The sequence below is a fragment of the Coenobita brevimanus genome, chromosome 61 (assembly GCF_032717465.1).
Source record: "Coenobita brevimanus isolate Jiangsu-jjx chromosome 61, ASM3271746v2, whole genome shotgun sequence".
NCBI lineage: Eukaryota > Metazoa > Arthropoda > Malacostraca > Decapoda > Coenobitidae > Coenobita > Coenobita brevimanus.
This window is the reverse complement of record NC_137014.1, coordinates 1,023,526-1,035,452: the sequence shown is the minus strand read 5'-3', so window position 1 is coordinate 1,035,452 and position 11,927 is coordinate 1,023,526. Positions and strand designations below refer to the sequence as shown.

The 11,927-nt window shown below is 40.6% G+C and overlaps 1 protein-coding gene across 1 annotated transcript; it reads right to left on the bottom strand.

Moving 5' to 3' along the window:
• Positions 1 to 459: 459 nt before the first annotated feature.
• On the bottom strand, positions 460 to 11,639 carry LOC145403594 (acyltransferase PGAP2-like). Its single transcript, XM_080275271.1, has 6 exons — positions 11,493 to 11,639; positions 9,837 to 10,001; positions 9,560 to 9,647; positions 7,703 to 7,833; positions 3,570 to 3,654; positions 460 to 587 (listed from the first exon to the last, which is right to left on the bottom strand). The coding sequence occupies exons 1-6, from the start codon at positions 11,637 to 11,639 to the stop codon at positions 460 to 462; spliced, it is 744 nt and encodes a 247-aa protein (XP_080131397.1).
• Positions 11,640 to 11,927: the final 288 nt, after the last annotated feature.

The following is an 11,927-nucleotide window of genomic DNA, read 5'->3' as shown; positions in this document are numbered from 1 at the left end:
GTAATTTGTGGTGACATATCTGAGTCTAGTATCATTCCCTGTTTCCCAGTAACTTTCTAATGACACATAATGAATACTTATTTTTCATCATTGTAACCTCATGTACAAGGAATATTTTCTAATTAGGTCTTTCCATTTAACTTTTCATTACTCCATGCTAGGTTCCTCACACAAAATCCTTCTCATGTAGTTAAGGATAACAAAGTGTAATTATCCACAACTACACACAATTACCATATTATTGTACTAATGTAGCTACTCCAGGTGTTTACTACAAGCGATGAATAGAAGGAAAGAGAACTTGCCTGTAAAGCTCATGAAGCCTTGACATTGCAGTTGATCTAAAGTGCTCTCTTACTTTTTCTATTGCATCCTTAACTACACAGTAACCATGTCCTGTGAGTGAGCTCGGGTGAGATGGCCAGAGTTGTGGAGTTGTGTTGGTCCTCACACTGATTGTCAACTGCTGGACGATTTCCATTCTAACACCACCAAGTCATGGTGGTGGAAATCGTAGTATGCCGTCATATGAAAGCCCATGTTGGTCAGCACCACCAGATACTCCAGCAAGGCAAACACTGAGTACACTGCAACAGAGGGTTTAAATCCTGTACCACACTACAATATTATGAGAGGACAATTATACACTGATGTAAAAACAAACATAACTGCTTCACACTGCATTACTGGACAGTGTATGGTAATATTTCAAGGACAGTAGGATTAATAGGCTACTTTTACTTTTCACACAAGAACACACCAACAATAAACCCTTAAGAAGTCAGCATGTATGGGGCTTTAGCCTTTCTCCATGAAGAATTGCCAAATGACAGTATCAGTACAGTATGAACACAGGCAACGCTACATTGTTGCAATCCTCCACCTGACCAAGCAAATACGTACCACCTCCCTGCACACCTAACCAAGCGCATAATGCCCCATCCCCCCTTGTATAACACAGACACATTAAAACTTAAAAAGATGACAGAGAAAATCAACAGCATCATTTCAACTACCACTGCCACTATCAATGTCATCATCTTCATCAGCATCTCAATAAACCATCATCATCATCATCATCATCATCATCATCACCATCATCATCATCTCGACTAGTATCACCATCCATCATCATATCAACGAACACTAACACTACCATCATCATCATCATCATCTCAACTATCGCCACCACTATCATCATCATCATCTACCACCATCACCATCATCAACATCATTACCACCACTGGCATCACCAACACTACCATCATCATCTCAACTAGCACCACCACCACCACCACCATCATCATCATCATCATCATCATCATCATCATTACCACCACCACAACCACCACCACCATCATTGCAACCCCCCACCTCCTTGCACACCTAACCAAGCATATAATGGCCCCCTTCCCTCTTCCCCCCCCCCCTGTATAACACAGAGACATTAAAACTTAAAAATTTTAGCAGTTTATCCACAGTAAACTTAACCTGGTCCCTTCAGATTCCTTGTGCAGGGTTCATTGAAATCTGATTTTTTTTGTTTTTCATTATTCTTTCCTTTTCCTTCTGCCTATGGGTGACTCTACACTGAATGACAAGCCAAATGGTTTCCTGTACACCAGGAAACTATTTACTATGGTGGGTGGTAAGCATATAACCAAATTTTGGCACCTGGTGGTTTAGTGGGTAATTATTGTGCTCCAATCGGATTGAGCTGGTGAAGGTTTATATCCAAGGGATGGTTGGGGTTAGCTCACGTAATGCCACTCAGGGATGAGTGAGGTTGGTCACTCTCATCTTAAATGTCAGGACCAACTGACTAGCCCCGGGCTCCTACGCTCCTCATGGGGCAACATAGGATTGGATGATGGATGGATGGATGGATTAAAAAAAGAAAAAAAAGGAAAGAGAGAGAGAGAGAGAGAGAGAGAGCATTCTACCTAACAAAAGGCACCAGTACTTTCTGAGTTTCCTCCAGAAACTAAATGTATATGGCTTTTAAATTTTTCATTATTTAAAAAAAAAACTACTTAAGACAGAGCATTCTATCTATCAAAATGCACCAGTTCATTATAAGACACATAACAATATGAAATTTCACGACTCTATTGTTAATACTTTCTGAGATTTGGTCCGGAAACAAAATCTCTATGCCAGGCCAGCCACTCTGCTGCCCAACTCTATAGACGGACACCAGTGATAATAATACCCTCCTCTGACTCTGTCAGGTGGAGGGTAAAAATCAAGTTGAGAAGTCTGTTAATGCATATGATTCACATGTGAATTAAATTCACAACTTTAACCATTAGAATAGCCCATATGTGGCAATATGCTGAGGGTGTGTGACAGCATCCTGATCAATAAATACTGAATGTAAATAAGACAACATACTGAGAATATGCTGGACTCCCATTTATGAAATATATGAACAAAGGGTATACACCATATTGCCTTAGGCTTAGGATATGATATATGCCACCTATGTAACTGTACCATACTGCCTTAGGCTTTAGGATATGATATATCCCACCTATGTATCTGTACCAGGTATGCTATATCACCTCCTCCACCTTTTGATCATCATCTTCAATGCCTTGCTCCCTACCAGGAATAAGATGATTGGGGGTTTATTAGTTTCTTAAACTGAACACCTGCCGATAGGGACAAATGACTAATAACAGGTCAGTGAAAAGACAATGGCATTTTGTGTGTATGACAAAGCAGCAGAGAACACTACTGCTTCCTGGCTGACTTTACTCATGGCAAGCAAGAGTTGTGATATTTGGCAAAAAGTGAGTATAAAGGTCCAAAATTTAACCGTCATCACTAACACCATCATCTGTCTGTCTATCTATCTATCTATAGCCAGACACCATAACCCTGTAAGGGGTAGTCGTTTGTCTTTGGGTTAGTTGTTTTACGGGGAGGGTCACTAACCCTTCGCCAACCCATTCGTTGACACGTAGGGAACATGTATGGGTTATATGGTTACCACCCAGCATTATAAATGGTTTCCTGGCATACAAGGACATTTGGCTTGTCACTCAATGTAAAGCCATCTGAAAAGAAAAGACGAGCAATAAAATGTGACAGGAAAGATGGGAGAAATAGAAAGAGAAAGGGCAGACACAGAAAATGAGTGACAAAGGTGAAGGAAGAAGTACACAGCACTACATCAAGTGACTGGATGATGGTTATGATCATCATCCAAACTCTAATTTCCAGTAACAAAATGGGGTGAGTCAAGATTCACAAACAAAGAGAATGTACAAAAGGTTGGAGAACTATCAAAAGGTGTGTCCAATGACACAATCATTCACATACACTGTAAAATATAGGCACAACTACCATTCACTGTAGGGAAGATTATGTAAATTCAAAGAATGTGTGTGGGTGTGTGTGTGTGTGGGTGTGGGTGGGTGTGAGAGAGAGAGAGAGAGACTGAGTGGAATGTGGGTTATAACTGCATGTGTGACTGAATGACCAAACACACTGTATAATGATGAGTTGTTCATTTTCTGAAACCATTTACAAATGCAACTTAACCTTCTATAAATTTTACTTACTGCCAGGTTCACAGTACTTGTTGTGGCGGTAGAAGAAGTACAGGGCAACAAAGAAGCTGGTCAGATTGGCTGTCATCAGTTGTTTCTGAAAGGCACAGCACAGTAAATAAAGCAGTCATGTACTCTTTCAAAGAAAGGGGGGGGGGGGGAATTGGGCAAAATATACAATACAGTACTTTACAGAATTAAAGCAGTGATGTGGAACCAAATATGAACAAAAATCTACAGAGTAACCACAGAGATAAATGACTGTATAGAGAAGTTGCTAGAGATCAAGCAGCATGTAAAGTTGCCTGGTGACCAAGACTGATGCATGCAAGCATGTTGGTGAATAAATTTTACCAGCATTAGCCTACAGGATCAATAACACTGGAACCAGTTCTGACCTGACTGGATTTCCTGACAAAATATGAACTGGACCAAGACTGATTTTTTCACCAGTGGATTACACCTCTTTCCACTTCGTCTATGTGTTACATGAAATAGGCGCATATAATACAGGAATGTACGATACAGTAAGTGGTACAGTCAGCTTCTAATCACCCATGAAATTTAATGGATGTGTTTCTAGTTCACTAGACCCTGCCTCACCCCATCCTAAGGTAGGGAAAGAGGTCTGAAAGATGACGATGGTGATGATGATAATGGTGTGCTTATGTGTTCTGGTGCTTGAGGCTGCAGGTACTTGTTAAATTGTGAATGTTATGGAAATCCTCAATATACAGGTACCATCAATTTTACATGCCTGATAAACAATCAGCTTGTTCATAATGCATGTTTCCAGAATGTTAGTCATATACTGTACTTTACAGTACAGTGACCCCCCCCCCAATTACATGTTTCCATTTGTGATTTGTACCTCTTATATGGAGAGATAAACCTTACCCTGATTCCTGTTATGTAGGAAAGACTCCTGTTTGCTCAGGATAATCCCAGATATCCCCCCAAAAAAACAAAAAACAAAAAAAAACATGGTCTGTCGGAAGCGGGCAATCAAAAGTCCCATGCGGTGGCATGTCAGCATGGCCTGGTGACGCATAGCCGCGTGCATGTTTACTAAACATTTTACTCTTTTCCTCACAAGGAGCTACAGACACTAATATTTTACTAATTATTGAAAGTGAAAGTGAGATGCATACATGGATATAAGCTGAACCGAATGCTATGTAAGTTATGTAACACAAAGGAGGCAGTCTAGCAGTGACACCCTGGCATCATCCGCGCGCATGTTTACAGAAACACTTTATTATATTCCACAGAAGGAATTATAAGCACTAAGAATTTTTTGTCACTTATTAACCCGCCCCGTCCCGAAGACGTATGGGTACGTTGCAACGATTTGCATTTGCCCGTCCCGGCGACGTACCAGTACGTCGTGCAATTGCAAGGTCGCTAATTTGCACAATTTTCAATTTTCGCACGTGATTTTTCGTATGTATACACGGGACACCTTCCTCTATTCCTGTACAAGATACCAAGCAGGGACAATGCCTTACACTGCATAACCTCCCCCCTCCCCCCCTCACGACATTGTCTTGGCAAAGGACCTGTTGCCAGTGACCTGGCTAGTAAAGTTATTCAGGGCCAGAGTGATTCCCCAATCGATGACAATGTGGAGGACAATGTTTACATAGCATTAGAAGAAGAAACAGCCAGAAATAATGATCAGGTAGTGTGGCAAAAATAGGTCAGGTATGGTGATTAGTTAGTGAGTGAAACAATGCTTATAATGCCTTTATTACTGCTTGAAAACCAATATACTGTCATACTACATATACATTCGTACCAAGTAAATAAATAAATACCGTTTATGAGTGGATAAAATAGTTACCCTCCCATAGAACTCGTTTTCTTTGGTGCCAGCATGTTAGAAAACCCACTCAGGTAAGGAGGAACTCCTACCTGGATTGGGCACTTTAAACCTCAGGTGAGCGATTTCTCTATGAATTTTCGATGTTTCTCACCAAAAGCGAAGGTTTTAGCCAAAAAAAAAAAAAATTCGAAAATACCTCGGGACTGGGGGATGTCGGAGGTGCGGAAAACTTCGGGACGTGACGGGTTAAAAGTGAAAGTGATATGTGTAGATAGACATGAGTAAAGCTAAATGCAAGCAACAACCTACGTAAGTTACGCAACACAGAGGAGACAGCCTGGCGCCATGCCTCTGCATCCATGTTTATATAAAGATTTTATAATTTTCCTCAGAAGGATCTACAGGCACTATGAATATTCTGTTACTTACTAAAAGTGTGAGTGAGATGCACAGATGGATATGAGTACAACCGAGAGCAGGCGACTAGCTACATAAGTTACATAACATCCTTGTCATGGTAAGTCCATCTATCTATCTATTGCCAGATGCCATACTCCCAGAAAGGGTGGCCATTTGACTTTGAGTTATTTGTTTTACAGGGAGGGTCAATAACCCTCCACCAACCCACTTGTTGATACATAAGGAGCATGTATGGTTTGGTTATATGGTTACCACCCAGTGCTGTAAATGGTTTCTTGGTTTACAGGAAACCACTTGGCTTGTCACTCAATGTAAAGCCTCCTGTAAAGGAAAGGAAAGCAATAAGAAGTGACACGAAAGAGGGGAGAAATAGGAAGAGAGAAGGGCAAGCACAGAAAAAGAATGATAAAGGCTAAGGAAGAAGTAGGCAGCACTACATCAAGTGAGTGGATGATGGTCGGTAAGTGATCATCACTTATTTACCACTTTGTACACTCTAATTAATCCTTATTTACACTCAGTGATGTTCATAGAGGTTGTATGTTTACTACAATAAATAGTAGGTGTGATCTGGAGGAGAGGTCAAAAATTTTCGAGACAGCCAAAATGGGGACTCTGGGAAAATTTTTGGATTTCACCATACCAATTAGCCTTATAACATGGGTTTCTATGGTACCATTTGAGTGATTTCGATTTCCATGGAAAAATTCCGCGTAACTGGAGGGGTCACTGTACCGTACCATGTGCACAGAGCTGATGGTCAGGTTCAAAATGTTTTCATAACATGCACAGAATGCACATAATACCCCTCCACCTTCACCTCCCTCTACCTCATGGTTAGTGGATGGAATATTGTCTGCATATTAAAATCCTTAATAATACTGACAGTGAACTTTTGCACTTGAAAGGGCACTGCAACAATAAGGGCTTCAGCTGTGGTCCCTGACAGCTTTGCATGCCATAAATACACAGAACTGCCCAGAACTGTCAGTGAAATCTGACAAGGATATGTGTCAACCATTCATATCTTTAATAAAGGCTCCAACATGCTTGCATGCATCGGTCTTGGTCGCCTAATGGTGGCTCTTCATGCTGCTCGATCTAAGGCACCCTCACTATTCAGTCCCCAATCCCTGGGGTCACACTCCATGACTTCATCCCAGATCTTATTCAGTCTGCCTCTCGCAACCCTACCTCCGACATTCATAGTACTTTCTGCATCCAACTGTCATCCTCCCTCCTCTCCACATGCTTAAACCATCTCAATCTGCCCTTCCTCATCACAGTACCAATACAATGATCCATCCATCCATCATCTAATCCAGTGTTAACCCATGAGAAGTGTAGAAGTCCGGGGCTAAGCAAGTTGGTCCTGACATTTAAGATGAGAGTGACCAGCCTCACTCATCCCTGAGTAGCATTACACAAGCAATAAACCCCAACAACCCCGTGGATGTAAACCTGCACTGGCTCAATCCGAATGGAACGCCTTAATTACCCACTAGATCACCAAGGCGCCATAATTTAGTTACATGGTTACCACCCAGTGTAGTAAATGATTTTCTGGTGTACAGGAAACCATTTTGCTTGTCACTCAGTGTAAAGTCACCCATTGGCAGAAGGAAGAAGAAAGAATGAAGGAAAGAAATACGAAAGAGGAAGGAAGAGAAGAAGAAAGGAGGAAAGGATTGGGCAGGCATCCAAGAGCAGCACTATATCAAGTGTGTGGATGATGAGCACCCCCACCTACCAATACAATGATGATGATAATAATAATCATAATAATAATTATAATAATAAATAATAATTATTATTAATTTAACTAAAATAATGTACAGTAATATGAATAGCACTGCACATATTCAGTAATTATGAAAAATTCATAGTAAGAGTAACTAACCTTTCTGGTGTACGCAACACGTTCTAGTGGTGTTAAGAGACGGCTGAGGTGGTCCTTGAGAAGGCAGCAAGTGAATACCATGTAAAGCTCACTGCACACCATGAACATAATGAATGATGCCTTGTGAACATCTGAAAAACACATGAACAAAAACAAATCATCATCATCCTGACCATTTCTCCTCCTATGAACCAGATACAGTACAAGGTATCAGTAAGAGAAAGAACTAACACCAAAATGCCTAATGAAATGAACCACACAATCATTCAAATCCCTGGAATCCTGGCTACACCTCAGGAAGTTAACCATCTGCACATATAATTTTCCTTCTTTTATAGATGCACATCACCTTTACATTCTTGACTGAGCTATTCCATCAGCTATGAAAAGGTTACCAAATCCCTGCTGTGTGCTACTCTATACTTACCTCATTCAACCAACTTGATCCTCTGTCAATTCCCCAGCCTCCTAAACTTCCATACCTCACTTACTCACACATTCATTTACCATGTCGATCCACCTTCTTTTGTCAACTGTGCCTCGTTCCACCTTAGCAACTTACTAACATACACTCTTTTCATCACCTAAACTACATCCACTCTCTCCATGACCATAACATCCCTATATTATGGGAGGTATACAGGTGATGCAATATCGCCATCGTGAAGAGGTTAAAGTCCCGGTATTCATTTCTCTCATTTCAACTCCATTCCTGCATCCACCACAACTGCTTTCTTTTTCTTCAACCGCCCTTTCAACCTCCATATTCCACATGCTAGACCTTTTCTACCAACTGCTACCTTCACAACACCATACACAGCTTTAGCATCATGATCAAACACTCTCTGCTTGCACTCCGCAAATTTTCCAAATCTATTTATTTCCATATCAATAACCCTACTCCTCCATTAACTTATGTTCATACTCATATAACAATGTTTTGTCTCTTGTTTCTCCACTTTCAATCTTTTACTCTAAGTACTACACTCAACTTTCCTTTTTAGATGGATATACATTGAGCAACAAGCCTTATAGTTTCCTGTAAGCCAGGAAACCATTTACAACAGTGGGTGGTAACCATATAACCAACCCATACATGTTCTCTACATGTCAATAAATGGGTTGGCCGACAGTTAGTGCCACCCCCCATAAAACAACTAACTCATAGACAAATGGCCACCCCTTACAGAATTATGGTGTCTGGCAATAGATAGTTAGACAGACTACTTCCAACCATTATTATCCAAGTTCCTCTGAAGATCACCTCACATACCAGTCACATTCTGATTCGATAAACTTCAGCACCATCCTCTCACTGCTGTAATATCATCATAACCTCCCTGACTGGATCTCTACAAGCACATAACCAATGAGGCTCCCTTCAACCTTCTTTCCAATACCCAATATATTATGTATGTCTATGTGCTTTTCTTTGTCTGAAACATAAATTACTAATGAATTTTTTTTTTTATAAAACTTTAGGGACTACTGAATCTCCCCCCCCCCCTTGTGTGTCCAACTCTGGGCATTCCTAGGCTTCACAGCCTGCTCTCAAGGCCCAGCAGTCCTCCTACATATCATACAGTCTCCACATGTCATCACTTCAGTGCTAACACCCACCGTCCATATTGAATACAGGCTAGGGCTGTCTCTTACAGGACTGAGGTATTGGTATTAACGAGGAACTTTTACCACTGTCAATTGGTCTTCTGGTAGATCAGTAAAGACTGCTGTATGAAATTAAAATCCTTAAACTGTTCCCTGCCACAGTGGGGATTTAAACCCGGGTCCATTAGGACTGCAGGCCACCTCTCTACTGACCTGATGATAACTACCGTACTCTATATAATAACATACCATAGTTTTCCTTTGAAGAAACAAATGAGAGTCCAAGAAGAGCAACATTCTCTATCACATTCAACAAAGTGGTCATTTGCACTGCCCTCTGTTGAAAAGAAAAATGCAAATTATTATTACCAGGTATTACTATTATTATTATTATTATTATTCATCTTGAGAATATTCAAAATTTTTCCAAGAGAGTTTTGCTATTCACACTTGCCAGCTTAATGTCTACAAACAGGTAAAATCACACACATTTTCCCTTTAAAGAGAATAAAATGAGGGAACTTACTCGATAGAAAGGTATATTAGGAAGAACTCGTTTCATGAAGCTGCTATACATTGAGGCCAAGAGGAAGCGTGGAGCTGAGTGGACTGCAATGGCAATCCTCCATATGTAGCGCTGGGGTACAAATTCACCAATAGCAGAAGATATTGAAGGTAAGTAATTTGGTACCTGAAGGGAAAAAAAAAAAATTATACATTTTAAATCTCTTGCATTAGCCTCAATGCCCTTGTATTGTACATTTTTTAAATGCCCATATGAGTTTACTTCCAAGAGATGGTTTGGATTTACTGCTCATGCACTACTGCTTTGGAGATAACAACGCAACTGGTCACCCTCATCTTCAATATCTGGAATAAGCAGCCTAGCACCAGCCCCATACATTCCTGATGTGGTAACACTAGGTTGGATGATGGATGAATGGATTTAACCCCTTCTATCAGATGGCATATTTTCTGTTCTTACCATCTCTAGACAGTGTTTTTTAACTAACTTCCTTCTAGTTTTAACTGTTTCTCTTAAGCTGAATAGAACAGTATGAAAGCCATAAAAATGCAGTGAAAATGACATCCTCTGGCTTCAAGTGTGAACACTCAGAATCATATAGCAGGGTATAATATTGGTGTAATGTCAATGCACAAATTTCTTACAGTAATATGAGATGCCAGTGCACTACTGTATTATATAACAGAAAAGTATGATAAATCCCAAAGATCAATCACAACATAGCACAAATATCATAGCTTAATACAATGCTATAAGCAATAACAACGGCAATACTGAAAGCTCACAAAGTACTGCAAGGATTTTCACAACTAAAATATCTGTAGGCTACAGTAGCTGCCCAAGATTTGCACACCTAACATGTGACTGTTCAGACATAAAGCTTATCTGGACAAGAGCTCAGTGGACTGCAGGCTGAAGTTGCCCTTCTGCAATCCACCACCCTTCTTAAAGGGGATATCCTGATTTGCACAATGGTAAAGGAGAGAATGCCAGTTTTATACTATGGAACATGAACTTTTTCACACTGGGAGAACCTCCATCATAAGTAGGTTTAGTCATGGCAGTAATCCCAAAGGCTAGCCCCCACAAAGAGGAGGCAGCGAAGCAACTCTTAGGGACCCTGAGAAATCCTGGTATGTATGGTCATATTCTTCCTTTTCATTTTTTTTTATATATTTTTCATCTATGAACACAAAATTCTACAAACAGCTACACCTCTAATCACACCAGGTTTTCAGCAAGGTAGAACCCCCTGGGAATCCCCCCCTCCTCTAGGATCTCCTGCTATGGAGTGAGGCTGTACAGCTTTACTGCACTTGTTTATGACAGTGCTCCACCATCCTCTGTGGATAGTTACTGTTGCTAAGTCAGTTGGCCTACAACAATATTTGTGCATACTTGCCAAGGGTTTAACAGTTTTAAAATACAATTAGGATTTCTAGGGTACATACATTAATTTTCTTTCATGACACAAATTAGTTGGGACATCTAGTCTATAAGGAAAAGCAAGGCATGAATATCATAGCATGTTAACAAAACCGCATAACTGTTTCACTGGTGCATTGGCCCAATCATGTAGCTACACAAAAAAGCAAGGTATATTATATATTACGGGTAGTCTGTGCAAAATATGGTTTGTGAGACAAGGCTACTTACCCCACAATGGGTAGCAGTGGACAGATCGAAGTTGTATCGCAAGGAGAGATAAATGCAGAGCAAAAATGCTCCTAGAGGCAAGGAGACGGTGACCACAGCTAGGCGGGCCAGAGAGATGCGTACCACTGCATCTGACTCTCCCATCATGAACCACCAGGGTCAGCCTGTAACAAACACTACTGCTATTATGGTGTACATAACTGTGTTATACTCAGTTTTCAGCTGATGGAACAGGGCTACTCAATTGAAATACTATGTCGTGGTAGCATGTAATTAAGCATTACTTGTGGGGTACGAATGAGTCTTCTTGGTTAGCAGTCATACTAACGCACCACTCTGCACTTGGCCATTAACTGAGCTGAAAGGCGTTCGAGATTCTCGTCAGGTGAAAATAGACTACAGTCAACTTTCATCGCCGGTTCATTCGTGTTTCTC

Bases quoted from the DNA above. Each gene is read 5' to 3' on its own strand.
- LOC145403594 (XM_080275271.1), bottom strand. From the start codon at position 11,639: ATGATGGGAGAGTCAGATGCAGTGGTACGCATCTCTCTGGCCCGCCTA. The intron at 10,002-11,492 runs GTAAGTAGCCTT...TTTTCCCTTCAG, and splicing joins CCACTGCTACCCATTGTGGG to GTACCAAATTACTTACCTTC. The intron at 3,655-7,702 runs GTTAGTTACTCT...TGTGCCTTTCAG, and splicing joins GTGTTGCGTACACCAGAAAG to AAACAACTGATGACAGCCAA.